The sequence below is a fragment of the Dysidea avara genome, chromosome 4 (genome assembly GCF_963678975.1).
Source record: "Dysidea avara chromosome 4, odDysAvar1.4, whole genome shotgun sequence".
In the NCBI taxonomy this organism is placed as follows: Eukaryota; Metazoa; Porifera; class Demospongiae; order Dictyoceratida; family Dysideidae; genus Dysidea; species Dysidea avara.
The window spans coordinates 48,260,305-48,286,564 of record NC_089275.1 but is presented as its reverse complement, the minus strand read 5'-3'; the positions used below and the strand labels follow the sequence as shown (position 1 = coordinate 48,286,564).

The 26,260-nt window shown below is 37.3% G+C and overlaps 1 protein-coding gene across 1 annotated transcript in view; it reads right to left on the bottom strand.

The window, feature by feature from the left end:
* The window catches only part of LOC136253936 (death-associated protein kinase 1-like), a 58,898-nt gene that overhangs the window by 8,336 nt on the left and 24,302 nt on the right, over window positions 1-26,260 (bottom strand). The window contains exons 7-10 of the mRNA XM_066046594.1: window positions 24,680-24,778; window positions 18,156-18,254; window positions 11,727-11,843; window positions 11,495-11,564 (exon numbers count right to left, since the gene is read on the bottom strand). Of these exons, the coding sequence (XP_065902666.1) occupies window positions 11,495-11,564; window positions 11,727-11,843; window positions 18,156-18,254; window positions 24,680-24,778 (385 nt within the window). The remainder of the gene's footprint in view (window positions 1-11,494; window positions 11,565-11,726; window positions 11,844-18,155; window positions 18,255-24,679; window positions 24,779-26,260) is intronic.

Below are 26,260 nucleotides of genomic sequence, written 5' to 3'. Positions count from 1 at the left end.
CTGCTTTTAAAAATCATCCTAGAGACATCTTATACGACAAAAATCACCTTTATGGTTTAGTCCATCTCACATCAAATACAGCATTAAAAACAAGAAAATAGTGCTGAGCGGTATCATCTTTTACTATCACGGTACGGTATTGCAGTTCAATAATGTGGTATGATTAAATTATTGTTTAACCACATGCTATCTTGTTTAGCAGGTTGACAGTGCTCAGGAGCTGAAAGTAAAAACAGTTTTGTATAAATTGTGTTTTTACAGTGAAATAATTTTTTTATGTATGATGTATTACAATTTATGTCCAAATAAACTTAAAACCTTGAAGTGGGTAAGAATATAGTTAAAACAAGTTACAACAACACTGTGTATACATTACCAAATACCAATCATGACATATCTAGCCATTTAAGTTTGTGGCCAAAAATATCATATTGTTGACTTATCAGGCTTTAAAGATTCTCATTTTTGACTAACTAAATGACCACCAATACTGAATATTCACTTCTGAAGGAACACTTGTTGCACATATCCCTAAATATTTTCGTGCCATGGCAGCCAAGAGTGGCATTTGCTTCCACTTAAGCCTCCACCATTCCAGAGGTAATGAATCAAGCATACTGCATGTACATATCCACTTCACATTTTTAGTCTTTCAGATACATTCAGTGTTGTGGTGGATGTAGAACTCGATGAGCTAGCTCCTAAAACTTCACTGAACTTTCCTTTTTTCTTGCTGGTTCAGGGTCACTCTCAGACTCTGCAGTTCTTGAATCATGTCAACTTCATAAGATTCTACTTCTTCCAGCAGCAAATGTACAGCAATATGTTCTGAATCAAATCTATCCTTAACTTGTGGGTCAAGAGATTATTTAACCTAATTTCAAGGACTTAGACTTAATGACTTATATAGCTGATAAGATGTAACAGAAAAGGGGCCAAAGTAAGGAAAGAATCCTTCCAACCCCAGGATTCGAATTGCAGGTCACTCAATGTCTAGTCGGGGCCACACTCAGTCTTCCTCCAAGAGGGATGGATTTTCTTCCTTACCACCAATCAACTTGATAAGAGGCTTAATGGCAAAGCAGGTTACTTGTTCCCCCCTGACAATAAATCTGTCACTGTATCAAAACCCTTGAGAGCCTCCAACACTGGCTGCAAGACATCAAGATCTTACCAGGTGGGTACTAAGTGAGACACCCTTCTGTCTTGTCCCAGGACTGCACGGACAGTAATTTGCTGTTCAACTATTCTTTTAATGATTTCAACTTTTGAGCCCCATCTAGTACATACATCACCTTTCAACTTTTTCTGTGGCAAGAATTTCTGTCAGATCCGTATCTGTCATTTATGGTCCATTATGTCAACACAGGTTGGGATTTGCGAACACATTGTTTGATAGTAGGATTGAACGGCTGAACGAGTACTGTCAATATGTTGAAAAGTGGTGGCAGCATTTTCAAGCAGTTGGAAAAGAGAGAGGGACTTTAAGGAAACACAGGTAGGTACACGAGGACCATAGGTCTGCAGTTCCAGAATATAAGTAATTGGCTTCATCCTTTAAAGTTGACAACACATTCTGCCTAGTCTCCTCATACAGCTGGAATTGCAACTCAACTGAAAAAGTCCTTGTAAGGAAGTTGATATCACGGTTGGATGGCCTTGACCATATCTCTGAAGCCTTCCTTGTCCACTGTACACACTGGGAGTACATCCTTGACAATGAAATTAGTAACCGCACATGTAAATTTACAATATTCTTTCAAATTTACAATATTCTTTCAAATTTACACCAAATGTTGTGGTTTTCTGTACAAACTCTGAAAGAGTTTGCTGACTGATTAAGGGAATTTTTGACTGTTCTTATTGGTGTTGATCCAGTCTCTTTAATCAGGTCTCTGTATTTACTAGCATGACTAAACTTCAAATGGTTTACTAAATCACTTGTATTTGTCCATTTAGCTGAAACACTTTTATAACACAACCTACACATTGGAGTATCACTATCAGTAGGGTTGCCATCTTCGTCTAGGATGAAACCAAAATACTTTCAAACCTTTGAGGTGGTGTTTTTCTTCGTGGCAAGCTGTATGGCTTCCCAATCGTCTGCTACATCACTCTCGCTATTGGAAACATTGCTTCTGTCCTTGGTTCTGGATGTGAAACTGTCTGACACCTCAGCACGTGGCAACACCATTTAACTATCATAAATTTTCACTCTTGTAATAAGGTAATTTATTATCATAGTTATTATATTGTGGTTTTTACAATATGCTGATAATCAGCCGGTTGAAGATAGGAGGTGGTAGCCTCTAACCTGGGCATTTGTGGTACCCTTAGCTTTAAAAGTGTCTTGAGACAGCTTTTGCTCATCTCCCCAGGGGACGCAAATTCCAGTTTTGGTCGGTTGGTGGTGGTATCTCCTGTTTCGGGGATGAGATTTGGAGAGTGGATAGTGTCCTCCACAAACGGATCATCCAGGAATAAATCATCCTCTAAGTCATCTGGGAAGGTTGTCTTATTCATCCTGCTTGGGAATGGAAACATCTGTGTGCATGTACGTGTGTGTGTGTGTGTGTGTGTGTGTGTGTGTGTGTGTGTGTGTGTGTGTGTGTGTGTGTGTGTGTGCTTTGTGTGTATGTAGAGAGAGAGAGAGAGTGATAAATTGAGCTGGCAGTGTCATATGTGTACGCTACCAGTGGAGTGGCACTTTGGTAAAAGCGGTTTGTTTAACAAACTCTTCCTTAGCAGTGCATAGCAAAGTAATTGAACAAATTACGAAAATTTCATGAATTACAAAATACGAGTTAGCTAATAATATTATTGTACAACCCAAAACTACCCTATTGTAAAATAGTAGTAGATAGTTGGTAATTCATAGTAGCATATACTGTCTATAGCTAATTCCAGATGAGTTAGCTAGCTGCATGGCGCCTGGTTTTTAGAAGTAGCACAACTGCTTTTTGAGGGGGTGGTGGCCTCAACAGGAAGCTATATAAACACCTAACCACAACAGGAAACCATAGAACTCTAACACATTTCGAGGATGAGCCAGCTATTTTCCGACATCAATAACATTACATTAGAGGATGATTTACTGATGGACCTCAATCTAGACATCATCCCTGAGTCACAATCAATGAAGCCTCCCTCAGATGCCAACCAAGTCACACCCCCGGAGGAGGCAGGCAAACACCACCTTCCTGCTCTCTTGGAGCTTAAGACACCCATAATTAATCCCAGGTTTGAGGCCACCACCCCCTCAAAAAACTATTATACTGTGGTTTTTGTGATATGCTGATAATCAGCCAGTATTAAATGTTACTACTGTGGTTTGAATAAAATACCATTAACTGCTCAGCACTACAAGAAAACACTCACAAGCGGCTGGATATAATCTTTTTAAATAACCAAAATTAAATTTTTTGTCAGCCTGCCTGCCAACTTTACTGACCAGTTGCAAGGCTGGAGGCAACACACGACCACCATTTTACGCCACAATAACAAACTTGCCAGTGTCATGTGCCTTTTGGGGTTTCGATGAATGTGTGCACTATGTGCCATGTCTTTCCCTTTTATCTTCAATCAGGCTGTTCATCCTCTTCTTTATACAATCAAACTATATCAAAGGTGTTAATTTACCATATCAACACTTTCCTTAAACAGCCTATTAGATGCCACAAAGTTATCCAAAGTATTTTTTCACAATTGGATTGAGGTCACACCATTAACAGATAAATAGTGATCTAGCACAAAGACTGCTCCTCTGAACAATCTATTTACACGATAACTATGACCACAACCCTTATTGTTAGTCTAGGTGTATTTATAATGCTAGCACCGAGACACTGAAAAATGAAATAGTGACACCCTCCTGATAGGTGAAAGGCCGACTTGAGATACTCTAATACAGCAGCCACCCTCATACGTATGTAGAACAGTTATACGTGTATAGCTGTATACTATAATAAAAATATATATTTTAGTTATTAATTAAGAGATAAAAATTAGAGAAACAAACAAGAGAAAAATGATGGTATTACAAGCATAACTCATTGGGAAAATTCCTACTTTTGCATTGAACAAAATAATTGCTACAGTGGAACCATAGATAATGTATGTGTTCCTAATGGATTGGAAATGCCCGTTAAATTATTTTCCTATCCTAGTTACAGTGCACCAATACATTGGGAAATTTGTTGAGTGCCTGTTTGGCTTTTTCTTGCTTGTTTGAAGGCCAGTTTTATGGCGTGGACATTCCTTTTACATTGCTTATTGTGTTGCGTTGCATACTAAACAAGAACACAGCATGTCTGTGGGCAGTGGGAGAAATATTGTTTGCAACAGGTGACAATGGCAGGTAAGCACCAGTTAATAATTCAGCAGCAGTGCTATTAGCCAACTTCTAGTCACCGCATTTACACAACCAAAGAAACGTGTGATACATTCAAATAAATTTTATGCTACAGTACTGCTCAGCTTGAGCTAAACAATAGCACAAAGTAGTGCCTGTTTTCTGACATTTTATCTAAGCAGTGGAAATATACAGCGAAGCAGTGAATATCTACTACACTCTACCTGCTACAAGTGGTGTAAACAGCAGCAAAGAAACAATGCTACACTTTCTGTATCTTCAGGAAATTTGCACAACCGTTTTGAAACACCATATTCAGTCACCTTCGAACTTGAATTTTCTTACGCTGTTGTTTACTACTCTCCAGTGTCCAGCCTCCAATTAGTCTGGATGGCAACTAACCCAGCTGTAAACAACAAACACTAATTCGCTGGTTACGAGAACAGCGAAATCTTCCACCTGTCAAAGCCATAAAGCTTACGTGCAGTCAAACAAGCATGACATCACTATGTAAATAATACAGGTGTTTCCAATCCATGTGACATTCATTATCTATGGTGGAACCTCAGTTATCCAAATCTTGGGAACAGGGTGATCCTTAAATCTGAAAAAAGTCCATATCTTTGAAACTGTGTATAAATAACTTTTTAAAAAGCACAAAAAAATTTCTCAGTATTATTCAACTACCCTAATAGAACAGTCACTAGCCTAACAGAGCAGTCATTTCCATAGTTCAGTTAACCAAGAATCCAGATAAGTGGGGCAAACTTTCTTAACTGAGAATCCATTTTTACATATCGAGTGGGGTGAAATTTCCTAGGAAATGCTTCCATGATTATCTTTTAAAGTACTGCATTTACTTCTGCATCTCGAACTTCATTACTAAGGAAGAAAACCGATGAAGATCCTTTTGTAAATAGATTGCCCTTCTTGGAACCTACAATGTACTTGGAGAATGGCTTGTGCAGGAATTCCTTTTCAAACAAAGGCATGAATTTGCTGAATGCAATTTCTCTGGCTTTATGGATGTCTGGGCTAAGCAAATCAATATGAGTGCTACCAGGAGGAACTTCGAGAGGTCTTCATCAGAAGTGCTCCTCTTTCTGATACAGCAACTGATCAGATCCATCCAGGATGTAATGGTGTGTAAACCTGATCTTGCTGGACTGACGTCATCTTTGTAGCGGCACTCAAGGGTATCTTCCAGTAGCTTGCTAGCATCAAACACTATTAAGCAAACTACCTCATTGGATATAAACAAATAAACAAGCCATGGGTATGCTGAAACATCTGCTTCCCCTGCACACTTGTTATATTGAGTGACATAGAACTTTGTATTGTGGGACTCATTTTTGTAGTGGTTGCTAAGCTGAGTATATTTGCTAAGATAGACCAGTTGATTGATTAATTGATAAGTTTAACCTCTCAATGATCGGCACAGCTGCTCTTCCTCATTGGAGGGACATACATACAAGCACATACATAAACATATACAAACAAGCAAAATACACACAGTACAATCCAAACATACATAATAACAGAAAAATAATATGCATACAAAAAACAATACAACACACATGCAGTTGGTTGTTACTAAAGGATAATGAAGGCACAAAAAATAATTGTTTGGGCAATCGTGGATACGTATTTTTATCTACCGCGTATCAGCCTTTGAACAGGCCATGGAATAGTAAAGTTACTACTGCTGCGTTGAAATGTTAGTAACTTACAGTCCTAAGTACTTAAATTAATATAATAACTTATTTACTGTCCCAATAACAAAGTTAGTTGGCTTAACTTAGTACAAAAATGCAAAATGACAACAATATAAACTCTATCCCACAATTGCAAGTTTTCTAGCATTGTGTGTCGAAGTATTAATGACATTTTAACATATGGATAACGTTCTGATGGCTATTAGCCCATGCTGTTAAAACCACGATTGATCTTCAGATGTTACTGTATAAAACAAATGGGATGAGTTCTCGTTAGCTCTTTCACCTATTAGGTGAGTGCGCCCCAAGTGATATATATATCACTTATACCATGGCTGCATGGTATTTGCTGATATATATCACCCGTAGTCCTTGGGCTGCATTCTCAGGCTTTGGGTGTATATATCAGCAAATCCCTCGCAGCTGTGGTATAACTATTAAATATATCAGGCAATCCGTTGTCGCCATGGTATAAATTACTTGCAACTAGTGAGAAAATAGCATCTGGGGATAAAACCCCTAGATACCTTGTACTCTAGTCTGTGTTTATCACAAATCAAATGTTAGCATTACTGTTTTACGATGTATTACAAAAATTACCATGTAAGAATTGCATAATGAATATGTGATCACTGTGTATGCTTATACTGGAATTTTGGAAAAGAGCTGAGTTATCACTCCCATACAGTGACACTATAAATTGACCCCCGTATGGGACCCCCTTGATCCTAGGACCACCAGAAGAGATCATTTTGTATAACTAATGCCTATTCTCAGCAGAATTTCCTAGTGATTGTATATAATTGGAACAGCATTTAAATGAGCAAGAGCGTAGCCAGAAAAAAGAGAAGGTATTTAAGGTACACAATTAATTTATTAGAGTAACTTGATCATTGTGATGCTAAATTTCTCTATTGAAATTAATTTTACCAAAACAATTGTCTTGGTTGTGTCTCAATAGTAGGCATCCCAATAATGATTGTGCTACTGTTATAACACATTATTTTATTTATTTATTTATTTTTACACAACAATAACATAATATATTTGTAAAATACACACATAAATTTGTATCACAATTTAATCAGACAAAGATAGCTCTCCCTCACACACCACCAGAGAGAAGTCTGTCAGATCTCTCTGGGGTCGACCAACGGTAGAGCGACTGCCACAAAGATACATAACGGCTGAACGCAAAAGGGAGAATGACAATCTGCAGCGAATAAAAGAGATAACAACATAATTCTGGCACTGCTTTGTGGCAAGAAGTGAGGCTAGTTGTTTGTATGTAATTTCTGTTGGTTTGCTAATTCCACCTAAAGCAGAAACACGAGAGGTGTGAATGATGCCCTCTCTACTTCATGAACACGTTGTTCATAAGTCCTTCATTTCTCTCAGTCATGTGACTGGAAACAGCTGGCAGAAGAAGTGCAATGATTTGTGGCTGCCAACAGATTGAAAACACATGGTATCTGTTGTACACAGTGTACTGGGAATTGCAATATAAAGTAGCATTCTCATCACAGCACAAGCATTATTTGCTAAAAGTCATCATGCTATGTACGTACCGAGGGTGTCGGAATCAGGAGGGCAGGGAGGCCATGACCCCCACACTATTTTCAAAAGTGTGTTATGGTACCAAAGCTATACATGCACAGAAAAACATACATACTTCCATACAAGAAGGTATATACAACCACCATGCAACAGTACAGTCTTTTGTGGCAGCACCAGTCTCTTGCAACTGCATAGAAACTATCAAGCCATCCACTGTATTAAACCCAAAAGAGCCGTAATTTTGTTTAGTCATGGCACGTGATATCTATTGTTTAAATATTTCTTCTGTAGCCTGTGCAATAATGAGAAGGTTAAACAGTGGAAAGGGTGCCACATCCGTGCATGGCATTACATATGATGGCAAAGATTTACTTCAAAGGTGGCAAGAGGGCAGTCTCACTGTAGTGCATGAGTACGATCTGTTGCTACTGATAATTAAACCTTAGAGTGAAGACTTTGGTCAAAGTAGTCTAAAATAGACACTAGACACACAAGGATTCTGAGAACTCAATGTGATGTTCACATGATCTACATTCACTTCGGAATGCCTACTATATAGTATATAGCAGACATCCCAGTTCCTTCAAGGTCTGATGTTTCACTTTGCGGATAACCAACTGTTACTTTTGTAATCTTGGTAATGTGAAATGTAAAGAGAATAGTGACCAAAATTCTCACATGATAAGTATCAAGCACGTGCAATAGGTATAGAGGAGTATACGTGGCAGCCATTAGCAGGATAGGGAGTGAAGAGATATAGCTATGCAGTATAGCTGTAGTGTTATTAGCTAGTGATAGCACACTCCATAACACTTTACATAAATGCATGCATGAGGTACCCTGTATGTCTGCATGGATGTTTGCATGTGTGTTGATCAGTTTGTGGTTAGTTGGCTTTGACCCCCACACTCTGAAAATCATTCCCATGCCCTTGATATGTACTATATACATGATACCTCCAGGGAACAGTGGTAGTGGATTTGATCTGAAATCTAAAGACATTCTCAATAAAGAACTGTGCTGCTAAAATTTTATATCACTGTCTGCCTGCTAGTCTAAGACATATAATCTCAGTAGTAGCATGTTCTAGCTTACTCTACCAGTTGCATCAATTTCCATATCACAAAAGGTTTGGACATTAACAATACATACTTTGCTATGGAAATGTACATACTCCCAGAAATTAAGATACAGAAAAATACCTACCGATTCGATACTTAGTAGTATATTTTCACCAATACAGATACCGATAATTGCCATACAATTTACACACCTCTCAAGTTAGCTTGTGTGACTGCTCTATTAGAATTTTTATTGTGCACAGTGACTGTTCTATTAGAGTATTTCGATCTTTTTCATGCAAACATAGTAAGTAGCAGTTGCTCAATGTTTAACGAAGCAATTCCTGCACCTTTTGTGCTAGAATAATGTTCAACACTATTTCCAGCCTGTTATATCTCATGTTTTGCTAGCATAGCATTTATGATGATAGTTATGATGATGACAATTGGTACGAGTGACTATTAATCGGTATCGGAGTGCACAAATAACTGGTACCGATTGATACCAAAAGCCCAATATCGGCTCCAATACGATACCGATTATTAGTGGAACACTACCAAAACATATAAAATGATTTAAAAGGTATGGTACCGCCCAAATGCAATGTCGCGATATTGCACACGATTAAAAAAACTTACTCGAAAAAAGGAAATAGTAGCCATTTCATTGCAGTCTTCATCCTCGACTGGAAAGATAAAGACTTGAGAATGAAATGGCTGCCACACTCCTTTTCAAGCGAGTTTCATTGACGCAATTAGTGCTCACGACATTGTGTTTGGGCGGTACCGTACAAAATGACACTGATTTTTGGGTGATTTCTAAATACCAGTGACATAATGAAGAAATAGGGTCTGTTACATAGTTACCATGCTGATTGGTACGGCAATACCCCGGGCAGTGTGCACTTGGCATATTCGAGCAGTGCACACCCCCAGAATGCAATCACCACTTACCATGTGTGCATACAAAATACACATGATTATATAGTGCTTTCCTAGCTATACATACCACTCTTCCACCAAACCTAGCTCTATTGCCTACTTTGCCCTAATTCTAACCACAGGTTCAATTTTTATAAGTGGACAACCATGCACACACAAAGCACATACAACAATAGATGTACTGGCACACATACTTAATGCATGGTTTTGGGTAAGAGGGAGGGAAAAAGTTTTCTGTTTGCGAACATGTCATGTGTTATGACCAGCGTTGTAAGTGGGTCAGTACTGTTGATCCAGTTGACCCACAGACCCAAATAGTAATCTGGATGGGACCTGGATCTGACCCGCATGTGACCCGGTTTAATTAAAATGGAGGTGTGCTTCAAGAGCTAGATTAAAAGTCCACAAGTTCCAAGTTCAATTATATAATTAGCCCTGTAATTTTTTACACTATAGAAATGATTGTCTGCAAGAAGTGAGTAGCTACGTATTATCAAGTGGGTGTGGTTCCATGTACATATTATCAAGTGGGTGTGGCTCCACGTACATATTATCAAATGGGTGCGGCTCCACATACATATTATCAAGTGGGTGTGGCTCCACATCAGTCTACATGCAGCTACAGCAATTAAGAATTTCCATAAGTTAGTTACCTACACTTCAAGTAGCAACACAGATCTGGTGGTACCATGCATGCCCACAGAGAAACCCGATACAAATCCTATAAGTGGGCATGGCTCCACATATCCCGCACAGACAGCAAAGCATATTCCTAAATAGTGGGTGTGGCTCCACGTAAGTTTGTTGAGTGTTTACAACTGCATTTCCACCAATACAATTGAGCTTGTTAACTTATAGTCACACGTGATCTCATCCGGGTCAGACCCAGATATTTAGTGAAGTGGATAAGACCCACTTGACCTGGACAAAATGTTACCCAAATGACCCGGATAATCCGGATGACCCGGCTCACTTACAATGCTGGTTATGACATGATCTCATGATCTTAACCCTTAAACCCATACATTATTTTAAGGAATATGTGATTACACGAAACCATTTAAAATGGCTTGTCTAGCCAGACTAGCTTAATTCTATTAGCCTAAAGCTATATACCAACAGAAAGTTTATTCATTGGGCTACTTGAGGAAGTCTAAATAACTACCGTAACAACAGAGGCTTACTTGTTATGGAATGATGGAAAATGGCGACTTGATTCTCCATCATTTCTTAACACTCGTGACGCCAGCTATATTAACAATAAATTAAATTACGTGAGCTATATATAACGTGACTCGCCATTGAATGAGGACTTGCCTCGTATTTATTTCACACAAATCTGATGAAGTAGGAAGGAGATATTAACTATTTCTAAAGGTATGTAAGGGGTTTGTGTGCTTATTTTGTGTTACAATAGTTTCAGGGCGAGTTTTGGCATGCTTTTGTGCTAGGGTAAATCCCTAGGTAGCATTTTAATCCTTGTTTAATTGCCAACAAAATGGTGTTGATTACGTAGCCATAGGTAGAACGATTTGTTAGTTACAGTACTTTGTTTAAAGCCATGCATCAACGCTGATTTATCAGTGTGTATGGGTTTAAGGGTTAAACCTGTCAAGATAGGATGAATCATATATGATGTCATCTTGCCATATGATGTCATCTAAGGATACCTCCTATGATCTCATCTTGATACTAAAAGTGTTTTGTTTACAGTTATGCTAAAGTAGGGGATTGTCCCACATAGTTAATATTCCAACAGTTGTACACATTGTACAGCACACTGATCATTAAGAGTCTTATCATATGAAGGTACTGTTATTATAATACATTCCCCACACAGTGTTGCCATGACAGTATTAGTATCCTACCTTCTACTGTGTCATCTTCCTCATCACTTCCTGCTTCTGCGATCATCTTGTGAATTTTTTGTTGTACTTCCTGTAAAATAATAACAATACAAAATATGGGAGTACTGTAATCTGGGAGGGTGAATGTGTCTAATGTAATGTCTAGTGATATATTTAAGTTATAGTCAACAAGGAGTTAGACAGTAAACAGAAACAGGTACATGCCAAACCAAAGACATTAGCTCTGAATTACCTGACTAAACTGTGTGATCCCCATCTTCTTCTTTTCAACAAAATATTTCACCACCTTGCACCTGTTAGCTTTGCTCCCCCATCCATTGACTGCCCTCAACAGTGGTGTTTCTCCTTTCTGTAGATGGTAAACAAAGTGAATACTGTACATGTAGCTGGACATCACATAATGTGTCTATCAGTGATTTGTTTGGTGAGGATTATAGTTTGACAGATCAAGAAATTTACCAAACCACAATCATGCCAAATAAGACCATACAATATAATAAGCCAGCACCTAATTGATAGTTCACTAACACTTGATCTAGACACCTACCAAATATACTGGCATAATTCTCACAATAACAAGTGCCTACAACTACAATGCTCGCATAATGGGTAGAATAATGATGTCAAACTGCAAATCATTGTCTGTGAAAATTATTATTCATGTAGAAATTTAACGACATCATGCAGCACATTGTATTTGGCAATTTTTAGGTTATTACCCTTTTGATTTAAATAAGAGTGAATAATATTTCTCCATTATTTTTTTACTTAACATGTTATGCTTCAGTGCTACAAAGTCTACCTATTATGATCACAATTTGTTATCTTTATGTCATTAGTTTACACTGGTTATACCCGCACAAAATGCACGTGATACTAAGACAATTGTTATGTCCTATTGTGTGAATACACTTAAATTTGAACATTACTAATGATCAAGAAGCAATCACATCATTACATACCAACAAAGACATGATTACGCATAGCTACTGATGTGCACACATAATTTCTTCAATGATGTGTGGCACTAACACCTAGTGTGGCCTTGTGCACTGGAATTTCTGCACATCTGTGCAGTACTCATGCAGAACACAGTTCTCATTAAGGTGGCGTATCAAGATGTGTCCATTATAACCATCATGCACATACATGAAAAAGATTAGTTTTGAGTGGCAGGGATGTACTCAACGTCATTTTGACGATGATGTTGCATGAACTAACATAAAGTGTCTGAGTGTGGTATGAGGATCAGTTTACTAATAGTTGGTGCATCACCACAATGAGCTATGCTCTAATTCAACTTGCTTTTGTCACATACATTTCGGTTTATATTTATGTAGTCAATTTGAGTAACTGAATTGTAGTTCCATTTCTAAATCCTAGTCATGGTAATTGTACTTATTGCATGACAAAGTGTGTATGCAGTACAGTATTGAGTATGGGTATTCGAGTTTATCAGCTGTACTGAGCAAGATCAACACAACCATGTGGATTTGGATAGAGAAGAGTTGTCTTTTGTTGCTTTCTGAATCAAGGTGCATTACCAAGATGAATCCTTCATATGAAGAGTGGTTACTCTAGAGAGGTTGAGAGAGAGATTGACTGATTGAAAATTGATTGTTGGTAGAGAGGTTGTGTGTGTTCTATTAGGGTAAATATCGCGATGTATGTTCTATTAGGGTAGTTCAACAGAGAAAAAGTAATAGAGCTTCTAGAAGTTTCAGCTGTTCCTGTGGAGTTACCAAGGAGTGAAATGGTCTTGTGTCTCCCTAAATATTGAAGACTGCGACAGCAACTTCATGATAATATTGTCCACGATTCGTAGCCTGGTAAGGTAGATGTATGTTCTATTAGAGTAGTTGAACATAATCTTCCGTTCTTCCTCTCTCATAATGGCAAATCTTCCTTGTGTAGTCTGTTAGGTAGCCTGATCATCGCTTGTAGACTTGCCACACCCACTACAAAACTCTCCTTTTATACTGGTGGGTGTGATAAAAAAATTTTTCTTTTAGTTGCCAGATGATAGCGTACACACCAGATCACATGATCAAATTTGCTGATGTGATTGGTTATATCATGAAAAAGTGATTGATCCTATTTTAATGTAAGCTATGCTATATGATGTCATCTGATTTCTATTGACAACACGTGTATACCGGAATGCCGTATACGCGTATCGTAAACTTATAATGGCCATTGACAGTGATAAGTATCTCACAACCAAGGTTAGCACGTAATGACAGACACGAAAACCACCTTATGACACAATGATTTGGACGGGTAATTGGTCTAGCGAGTTTGAAGCTAATCAGGGGAAAAACCAGGGAGGAGTTTTTGTTTAAAAATTTTATGGCCTCAATTTTCAGTTTCTCGTTCTGTCGTCCACAGGGGGAGAGAAACGTCTGGTGTAAGCTGGGATGGGGAAGGCTGGTAACACGATAAAGGTCTCCAGAAAGTTTTGGACACATTCGTGCCTTCCTCCGGTAGCTATGATGGCTTAAAGGATATTTCCTGTAGTTTAACGAATCACCACCAATTCCGGATCAAAAGATTCGCCTCAAATTTTAGATTTGAATGGTACCGATCCGATTGGAATCCGACTAGGAACGAAGGGGCAGTGCCGAAAAAGAGTTAGAGAATTATTATATAGATAATGTCAAAGGTAAAAAAGTTTATATTTGTTGTCAATGGGACTAAACACCAGAGATTACCGTATTTACTTTGTTAATCACCACAGCATTTGTTGGCTTACTTCAAAAAATCCATGTGGCAACTATTCAAACTTGACCACTACTCGAGACTTGAAAACAATATTTATGTAGCTACTATTCAAGATGCGGCATTTGCGGCACAACAAAATGATTCCCAGTCATTGTAGCAGGCTGAATGAAAGTGAAAATTACTGAACAATTATGTAGAGCTCAAATGCCTGTCACAATTGTTCGATTTTAGCACTTGTATGGCTTGGTGGACTGCCAAAATACAAGGTGTAACTTGAATTTGTTACTATATAGTTATACAGCGGACACAAGTGCCTTGCCTGATATAAACACACGAGCCGTCAGGCCCAACGGCAAGTGTGTTTATACAGGCAGAGCACAAGTGCACATTGTATAACTGTTATGTACCACACACCTAATAGGTGGGGAGAGTCTCATTAGACAGCTGAAACTCTTATAAAGACCCGCAGGTTTCTAACATGAATTGTGGGTGAAATAGTGAACATTGCGGTGACATTCCTTCTACAGTACCACAGCCACCTGAGATGTTGAAAGCTAGTACGCGATGGGCATATCACTAACCTACATTTGCTGTTCAACTCTCATCAAGTTGTGCTCAGCATACGTGATCACTCAATCGCCCATAGTGACTGTCTCCAGCGAAAAAAGCAGCTAACAGACGGTTTAAGTAAACAAAACCTAACTACTAAACAATACTAGTATAATTCTTACTATCCATACTGGCTAAACTCAAATCTGGTGGCATGACAAAAACTGGTTGCTACAATTGAACATAATGGTGAGTATTATTTAGAATATAACAGTTTTATTGAGTCATTGCCAGAGTGGACTATGGTTTTATCTGGGTTCAGATGGCAACAGACTAGTAAGGTGTATAAGTACATTTTTATATATGTAGACTAGAGTTGTGGCCACCGCGTTCACTGTTTCGATTGCCATTGACTGCTTGATAAACGTTAAACATATTGGTGACGTTATGGCCCACAATTGACTTTTACATGTCAGGCTATAAAAGAGTTCAAGTGATCTATGAGGTGTCTTTCCACCTATTAGGTGAGGTGTCATAGTGGTCTAGCACTTGTGCAATGCTGCACAAAACCGCAGCCAGTGTAATATTTGTATATTGCACTGTGTTCAGTGCATTATCAGTTATAATGCACTCGCTGCAGTCTGAAACAGTGCCATATACAAATTATGGCACTGGTGGCACCTTTGAACTGTCCATACGAGTGGTACATATTATAATATGACACCTCATTAATGTCACATGTGTATCATGTGTGGCCAGTGTGGGGTAATGATGAGATGTTCTATTATCAATAAAATGTTATGATCTTGTCCACATTGCGGCTATGACTGTACAATAGTGGGTGATTATCAAACTGTAGTGTAGTGATTGATGAGGCTCATACAGTAGAGATATGAGCAGTGTAAAGTACTTGTCGTACTGTTACAAAAGTTGATTTTCACCATGTACATTAGTTAATGTTACATGCTCTGATGTCACTTAACTGAACCCAGTCTACACAACACTTGTTGTCATAACTACAATACATTTACACATGTACAATTATATGAAGTTACATCATCACTTTATGTAGTGTATCTTGTGACACCATTAAGTTGGATCATACCCCATCACAATGTTAAATGTGAACTCTTGGTACAATGTTATAAGTACCATGAGAAATTATTATTATTTGTGTGCACACTTCACTACAGCCATAAACACTACTCGACCATGTTACTACAGGTATACAGGAACTGTTTAGCTACACTGGACCACTATCAGTTACAAGATGTTTGTTAAGGAAGGTGATGGTAAACTATATAATACAGTGGAACCTCAGTTATCCGGACACTACTTATCCAGATTCTCAGTTAACTGAATTATGGAATGACTGCTCTATTAGAGTAGTGACTGCTCTATTAGGGTAGTTGAAGAACTGATATTTTAAAAAATTCTTGATTATGCTATTTTAATGTTATTTATACACAAGTTTCAGAGATACAGACTTTTCAGACTTATGGACCACCTCTGGTCCCAAGGGGTTCAGATAACTGTGGTTCCACTGTAGTGTGTTCCATGTGTACATCATCAAATATGTGGACCTTTAAATGCGTACCACAATAACACAGATCATACACAATTGTTATCCACTATTAGTACAACTCATAATATCAACAACTACCTAATACAACTGGTTAGGTCAAACTACACTACCATATAGTGGATAATATTTTGGTGGGACTATACTTGTAAATTTAGTCAGTCACATATGACACTCATCAAATTGTGTCATGTGTACACATATTATGACGGGTAGGTAAAAACAGTGGACCCAAGGACCAAGGACAAGGGGACTGACTCTTCTTGGAATTTGTACACTTCACACTATTCTATACTTGTACTAGGAACTTCTGCAAGTCGTCCTGTATGGCCAATCCACTTTTCCCCGTCATGGTGATTTCGCACGATGTTAAACCAATTAGAAATTGTAAGCGCCATGAAGCTGACTGCATTTATAGCCTGCTGCACAATGAGCATACTAGTCAATGAGTATACTAGTCAATGAGTATACTAGTCAATGAGTATACTAGTCAATGAGTATACTAGTCAATGAGAATACTAGTCAATGAGTATACTAGTCAATGAGTATACTAGTCAATGAGTATACTAGTCAATGAGTATACTAGTCAATGAGTATACTAGTCAATGACTATACTAGTCAATGAGTATACTAGTCAATGAGTATACTAGTCAATGAGGATACTAGTCAATGAGCATACTAGTCAATGAGCATACTACTCAATGAGTATACTAGTCAATGACTATACTAGTCAATGAGTATACTAGTCAATGAGTATACTAGTCAATGAGCATACTAGTCAATGAGTATACTAGTCAATGAGTATACTAGTCAATGAGTATACTAGTCAATGAGTATACTAGTCAATGAGAATACTAGTCAATGAGCATACTAGTCAATGAGTATACTAGTCAATGAGTATACTAGTCAATGAGTATACTAGTCAATGAGAATACTAGTCAATGAGTATACTAGTCAATGAGTATACTAGTCAATGAGTATACTAGTCAATGACTATACTAGTCAATGAGTATACTAGTCAATGAGTATACTAGTCAATGAGGATACTAGTCAATGAGCATACTAGTCAATGAGCATACTACTCAATGAGTATACTAGTCAATGAGTATACTAGTCAATGAGTATACTAGTCAATGAGTATACTAGTCAATGAGCATACTAGTCAATGAGTATACTAGTCAATGAGTATACTAGTCAATGAGTATACTAGTCAATGACTATACTAGTCAATGAGTATACTAGTCAATGAGTATACTAGTCAATGAGTATACTAGTCAATGAGTATACTAGTCAATGAGTATACTAGTCAATGAGCATACTAGTCAATGAGCATACTAGTCAATGACTATACTAGTCAATGAGTATACTAGTCAATGAGCATACTAGGCTATTGTGTCAACTCACTACTAAAATTTAGAAACATTGTACAAATGCACAACGATTAATGAAGTCTGGTTGAATGCTGAGCTGCTGGACTGAAACTTGCTTAGCTAGTAATTGCTATTTCCCTTTTTACCGAGGCACTTATAATTACTAATTCAACATCATGTGAGACACTGTGATGGGGAAAAGTGGATTGGTCATGCAAGACTACTTGCAAAGGTACCTAGTACAAGTATAGAATATTGTGAAGGGTATAAAATTCCAAAAAGTTGGGTCCCCTGGTCCTCGGGTCCTCTGTTTTTACCTACCCTAATATGACATGTACCCATACCAGTGATTTGTGTCACTAAAATGTGATAAAGAATACTTCACATTGTTACACTACAATAAATATTTCTCATTGTATGGTTAACATGTATGACTCACTTTGTTCACTGCATGAATATTGGCTCCATGGTCTGTGATGTATTTCACAACTGCAAGATACCCACTCGATGCCGCATTGTGTAAGGGTGTATCACCATCCTAAAAGTCAAACAAAACATGATTATTACAATTTCACAATGTCAATAGTAAATGTACTGTGTACAGGACATTTTGTGTACGTACCATGTATATGTCTCAATAAGATTAAAATTATTACTGGAGAAATTTACCATTACTGTTACAAGTTAGAACATAGTGTGCATAGTGTGGTTTGATATTGGGGAGATAATGAAGTCTTTAAAATCCACTAATAGACCTGCTAACAGGTAACTGAAATGGTTAGAGACTTTCCAAACAATTCACATATTCACACTTCCAACATGTTCACTGTATACTATTAAGCAAATTGAACACCTAGTCAACAAAGTTCATATTTGTATGTACAATTCAAAAATCTAATTTAGTGACTATATGCATGAACCATGTTCTACAGTAAGTCGGTGCACTCAGACCTTAGTAGTAGCATCACTAATATCCTCATGTTTGGTCTCTACCCTATACTTGTGAGGTTGGTATTAACAAGTTGATGTTGTGCTACGTCCATGCAATTAATACTATCCCATTTTAACTAAATAGGTAATTAATCAGCCAGGTATATAATTTAGTTTATATTCATGCTATAGTTATAATTAATTCAACTAAATAATTAGAATTGTAAATACTGTAATTTAGCATATTTCTTAATCCATGAATTATTTTGTAATTCAATAATTACATTACTATGCACTGCTAAGGAAATGTAACTATAACAAACCACTTTAAACCTCAAATTACACACTTCTCATTTGTTTTATAGTGCGTCTATCGTGTTTTCTCATGCAAATTGTTTAGAGAAAGCCTTGAGGCTGCCCTTCATTTTTGTTTGCGTAAATATGGGTAACCCCCCCTTCAACCCGAAGTATACACTACCTCTGGTAACCTAAGAGGTCTTCAGTGTTGTTTTTAAACCAGGCGCACGCCCACAGCCGGCCGAAGGCCGGCTGTGGGCGTGCGCCTGGTTTACTGTAATTGTTTCCGTAAAAGTGTGTGTGTGTACCTATCTATCTACCTATCTACCTATCTACCTATGTACCTATCTACCTATGTACCTATGTTTGTCCGTACGCACCCACGTGAGCAAAATCGTTTAATAACGGTGAAAGCAGCTTTTGCGTAAGAAGTAAAAGTGAAATGAAGTCTGTATTAAACTTCTGCACAGGTGAACTTTGCTCTGAGGTGGTTTCTTTTCGGCGAACTGAAATACGGGTGTGGTGACTTTCCTCAGACTACCTTCCCCTTGAGGTTTTCAGGCATTTAGCAACTGAAAAACAACGGTGCAGGCCTCGTACACTGCCAGGAATAGCCTATCGCTTCGAGTTGAAAGGGGGCGTATCCCTTACGTACGCGAACGAAAATGAAGAGCAGCTTTGAGGCTTTGTCGAGAGAATTTGTGGGAAAAAACACGTTAGTCACACTATAAAACAGTTTAGAAGATAGTTTTGTGCGTAATATGTTGGTAAAAGCGGTTTATTTAACAAACGCTTCCTTAGCAGTGCATAGCAACGTAATTGAATGAATTACGAATATTTCATGAATTACGAGAAATAGCTAATTATATTATTGCACAACCCAAACTACCATATTGTAAAGTAGTAATACATAGTTGGTTAAATCATAGTAGTATATACTGTCTATAGTTATTCCAGATGAGTTAGCTAGCTGCATGGCACCTGGTTTTTAGAAGTAGCACAACATCAACTTGTTAAAGTTGTTAAACGTCTATAAAACTGAAAGGGAAGACCATTTAAGAAGTATATGAAGAGTCGCCATATCCATATTTCAGACCGCCAAGAAGAACCACCTCAGATTATGTGTGTGGAAGTTTACTACAGACTTAATTTAGCTTTCAATCCTTACATGCTGACTGCTTTTTATCATTTTTAATGTTTTTGCTCAAGTGGGTGCATATGGACAAACAAACATAGGTAGGTACACACACGGTTTTACGAAAATAATTTCAGTAAACCACCCACAGGTGGTTTAAAAACAGCACTATTAGGAAGTGTCAGTGAAATATTCAAACAAAAACACGGAGTACGAAAATTACAAACAGTACACAGTGGCGGATCTAGGAATTTATAAAGGGGGTTTCCAGTTTAGAAGGTGGAAATATATATTGACATGAGATACGCAAAAGCTTGCACTACATCGTCTGGTTTGGTAAGGTGAGACTAAAAAAAAAAAAAAAAAAAAAGGTCACAGCCTAGTAATAGTACATAAAATATATTAAATAACTTCCTACACACTACTTTAGTAGCTACTGTGACTGCTCTATTAGAGTATCTCGATCGAGACGCACGCCGCGATAATTAAAACATTTAATTGTTACGCAATCATTTTTCAAAGGGGGTTTCCGTGGAAACCTTTGAAACCCCCCTAAATCCGCCACTGGTACATTAGATACTTAGTATTCAGAAGTCCCAACTATAGTATATCTGTACACTTTTCAACATTAGCGAAACTTTATTGTCCAATTAGAACACTAGGACACATACCAGCACAACTGTGATCATCACTGTAATTAACTGACACTATGGAAACTTGACTATATATTAATTATACCATGTATAGTCAATGTGATCAAATTACATTATGACTTTTAACATGTACCTTTATACACAAATGTTGCTGGAAATAATTAGTAATTAATTCCAGCAACCTTTGTGCATATTTGGTGACAGAACAGTTTTTCTCAAACTATTCATCTTTTAAATCCTAACAAAGTCTTTCAACGTGTTGTACAGTAACAAAGCACATCAGTCCTTTTGAGCAAGGGAACATGTAGTGTAAGGAACTGTAAGTAGCGTACCACCATAAGTCGAGCAGTTTCCACTTCTCTATGGTACGTGCCATCAATACGTAAATTTATTGATGTTGATTACTATCTTCTGACCATGTTTGATGGGCAGTAAGTTGAGTGAAACATGCAATTTTGTGATAAAAAATGGCACAGAATAGTATAGGACTTAAGTTAGGAAAAACTGTGAGACTTTTAAAATATTCTACCATGTCACAAAGGAAGTGTCACTATCAACACTAGGAAATATGGATTATTGAGCACTTGACAGGTGAGCACTACTACTTGTGCATGATGGCTTAATGTGTCACTGTGCGACAGGTGCACGACGAATGGTCCTTTATGCTAAATGTCAATGTTGACAGTCGAATTTCAAACATGACATTTAAACATGTTATTGTTAGTTGTATTATCCTAACATACCACAAGGATGTAGTGCCTACACCTCACAACACTGTATATAGTAACTATGTGTGTATGGTCCAAACTGTATATTATATCCACAAGCTTACACTACATGACCCACTGTACAAAGTACAAGTTCTATAACATAACCTACTGTACAACTGTACACCACTGTATGTAACCACAAAGTTTAGTATATTTCTACAGTATTAGTGTATGTACCCCTAGTGGTAAGGAAAATGTTTCAACAACTATAACAGTAAACACCAATTGATGTGTGTATACAGATCAGTTGATAATAGTATATGTATAGTGGAACACATAGTGGTGACACATAGTGGAATACCAATGTATACTCACTTTGTCTACACAGTTTATGTTTGCTCCTTTCTCATGTACATACTGGACAACTTGTACATGACCATAATGGGCTGCTATATGAATAGGAGTCTGTCCATACTGTAAGAACACACATCACATGTTTTAATAATATAATAAGTAATTCATTATCATGTTACAGTAAATTAAAAATTTTGAGGATTCAAAGTTTTGTTGTTTTCATGGTTACACTAATTAATTGCTACAAAATTCCCCCTCAAAACCATTAAGCCAAATGTCCTGCTTACTAGTCAATGTCTCAGTAAGATTAAAATTATTACTGGAGAAAGTTACAGCATGGTGTGCATAGTGTGGTTTGATATTTGGAGACAATGAAGTCTTAAAAGTCCACTAACGGACCTGATAACAAGTAATTGAAATGGTTAGAGACTTAAATTTCCAAGCAATTCACATATTCAGACTTTCAACACATTTACTGTATACTATTAAGGAAATTGGAAACCTAGTCCATATTGAAATGTGGATTTCAAAAATCCAACTTAGTGACTACATATGTACGTGTATGCATAAGCCATGTGTACTGTAAGTTTGCGCACTCGGGCATGTGAGGTTGGTATAACAACAGAACTATTAGGAAATGTTAGTGAAATATTTAAACAAAATATGAAGTATGAAAAGTGTGAATCTAGATACTTAGCTAGTGTTCACAAGTCCCAACTACAGTATATCTGATTCATTCTCACTATCTTATGTATTTAATACATGTCAACACTAACTTTACAGGTTTTTGCAATTGAATTCATCACCTTTGCAATTGAATTCGTCCCGTTTGCAATTGAATTCGTCGGTATTGCAATTGAATTCGTCGCTTTTGCAATTGAATTCGTCACTTTTGCAGTTGAATTAGTCGGTTTTGCAATAGAATTCGTCGCGTTTGCATTACAATTCGTCATAAACAAAACGGCTCCAAGAAACCAACCCGTTCATTAAGAGATGAACTATTTATGCCTTGGAGAGTTACACTTGAGACACTAGAAGGTAATTGAAGCTGGTAGTACGCGAAGTTGATAGCTGTCTGACAAGTTAATTAGCTTGCTCGCGAGTGACCACACCCATCGCGAAAGGTGTAGTAGAGTTTGGAATGTTGTTGGAGAGGCTGTAGAGGAAGAATTATTGCCTTATAAAGAGTTGTTTACTACTGTTGTACTTGAACAAGTTCTTGTAGCAGCTGCTACATCATGTTTTCATGTTTGCTCCAGCTGCCATTCTTGTTATGGACGAATTTAACTGCAAAAGCGACGAATTCAATTGCAAAAGCGACGAATTCAATTGCAAACGGGACGAATTCAATTGCAAACGGGACAAATTCAATTGCAAATGGGACGAATTCAATTACAATACCGACGAATTCAATTGCAAACGGGACGAATTCAATTGCAAAAGCGACGAACTCAATTGCAAACGGGAAGAATTCAATTGCAAAGTCGCCGAATTCAATTGCAAAAACCTGTAAAAGTTGCAAAACTTTATTAGCCAATCAGAACAGAAGGACACATATTCGGTGACAGAACAGTTTTTTCTCAAACTATTCAACAGTTAAATCCTAACAAAGTCCTTCAATGTACTGTGCAGTATCAAAGTACATAAATCCTTTGAACAAGGGAACATGTAGTGTAAGGGATGATAAATCATGCAGCACTATAAGTCGTGCAGTTTCCACTTCTCTATGTTATGTACCATTAAAATATGTAAATCTGGTTACTAGCTTCTGATCATGTTTGATGTGTGGTAAGTTGCGTGAAACATGCAATGTCGTGATGAAAAACAGCACAGAAAAGTACAGAATTTTAAGTTAGGAAAACTACATGACTTCAAGTGTTCTACTATCTCACAAAGGAAGTGTCATTATCGGTATTAGTTATAATCGGTGCCTGCTTTGGCCAATCATTGAACACTTGACTAGACAACACTACCACTTGAACCAGCCTTCTAAGCAACAGAAATTGCTTTATGTTTTAGATGCATGACTTAACGTGTCACTGTGAAACAGATAACTTTTGACATTTCTAAAACTTAGTCTACTTTATAACAAGCAAAGCAGCTATCCATGTTCTCTGTCAGTAGTACCACTGGGTATCCCTCAAGGCACTATAGTCACTTGTACCAAGTGTGGATGTAGTGAGACCATTAAGTTGGATCATACCCCATCATAATGTTAAATGTGAACTCTTGGTACAATGTTATAAGTACTATGAGAAATTATTATTATTTGTGTTAAGTGAGACTTAAGATATTCTACCATGTCACAAAAGAAGTGTCATTATCAGCACTAGGAATTATGGGTTATTGAACACTTGACTGGACAGCACTACTAGCTTTCTAAGCAACGGAAATTGCTCCATGTTTTAGATGCATGTTTTAATGTGTCACTGTGCGACAGGTGCACGACGAATGGTCCTTTATGCTAAATGTCAATGTTGACAGTCGAACTTCAAACATGACATTTAAACATGTTATTGTTGGTTGTATTATCCTAACATACCACAAGGATGTAGTGCCTACACCTCACAACACTGTATATAGTAACTATGTGTGTATGGTCCAAACTGTATATTATATCCACAAGCTTACACTACATGACCCACTGTACAAAGTACCAGTTCTATAACATAACCTACTGTACAACTGTACACCACTGTATGTAACCACAAAGTTTAGTATATTTCTACAGTATTAGTGTATGTACCCCTAGTGGTAAGGAAAATGTTTCAACAACTATAACAGTAAAGACCAATTGATGTGTGTATACAGATCAGTTGATAATAGTACACGTATAGTGGAACACATAGTGGTGACACATAGTGGAACACCAATGTATACTCACTTTGGTTACACAGTTTATCTTTGCTCCTTTCTCGTGTAGATACTGGACAACTTGCACATGACCATTATTGGCTGCCATATGAATAGGAGTCCGTCCATCCTGTAAGAACACACATCACATGTTTTAATAATATAATAAGTAACTCATTATCATGTTACTATAAAATTAAAAATTTGAGGATTCAAAGTTTTGTTGTTTTCATGGTTATGCTAATTAATTGCTACAAAATTCCCCCTCAAAACCAGTAAGCCAAATGTCCTGCTTACTAGTCAATGTCTCAGTAAGATTAAAATTATTACTGGAGGAAGTTACAGCAATAGTGTGCATAGTGTGGTTTGATATTTGGAGACAATGAAGTCTTAAAAGTCCACTAACGGACCTGATAACAAGTAATTGAAATGGTTAGAGACTTAAATTTCCAAGCAATTCACATATTCAGACTTTCAACACATTTACTGTATACTATTAAGGAAATTGGAAACCTAGTCCATATTGAAATGTGGATTTCAAAATCCAACTTAGTGACTACATATGTACGTGTATGCATAAGCCATGTGTACTGTAAGTTTGCGCACTCGGGCATGTGAGGTTGGTATAACAACAGAACTATTAGGAAATGTTAGTGAAATATTTAAACAAAATATGAAGTATGAAAAGTGTGAATCTAGATACTTAGCTAGTGTTCACAAGTCCCAACTACAGTATATCTGATTCATTCTCACTATCTTATGTATTTAATACATGTCAACACTAACTTTAAAAGTTGCAAAACTTTATTAGCCAATCAGAACAGAAGGACACATATTCGGTGACAGAACAGTTTTTTCTCAAACTATTCAACAGTTAAATCCTAACAAAGTCCTTCAATGTACTGTGCAGTAACAAAGTACATAAATCCTTTGAACAAGGGAACATGTAGTGTAAGGGATGATAAATCATGCAGCACTATAAGTCGTGCAGTTTCCACTTCTCTATGTTATGTACCATTAAAATATGTAAATCTGGTTACTAGCTTCTGATCATGTTTGATGTGTGGTAAGTTGCGTGAAACATGCAATGTCGTGATGAAAAACAGCACAGAAAAGTACAGAATTTTAAGTTAGGAAAACTACATGACTTCAAGTGTTCTACTATCTCACAAAGGAAGTGTCATCATCGGTATTAGTTATAATCGGTGCCTGCTTTGGCCAATCATTGAACACTTGACTAGACAACACTACCACTTGAACCAGCTTTCTAAGCAACGGAAATTGCTCTATGTTTTAGATGCATGACTTAACGTGTCACTGTGAAACAGATAACTTTTAACATTTCTAAAACTTAGTCTACTTTATAACAAGCAAAGCAGCTATCCATGTTCTCTGTCAGTAGTACCACTGGGTATCCCTCAAGGCACTATAGTCACTTGTACCAAGTGTGGATGTAGTGAGACCATTAAGTTGGATCATACCCCATCACAATGTTAAATGTGAACTCTTGGTACAATGTTATAAGTACTATGAGAAATTATTATTATTTGTGTTAAGTGAGACTTAAGATATTCTACCATGTCACAAAAGAAGTGTCATTATCAGCACTAGG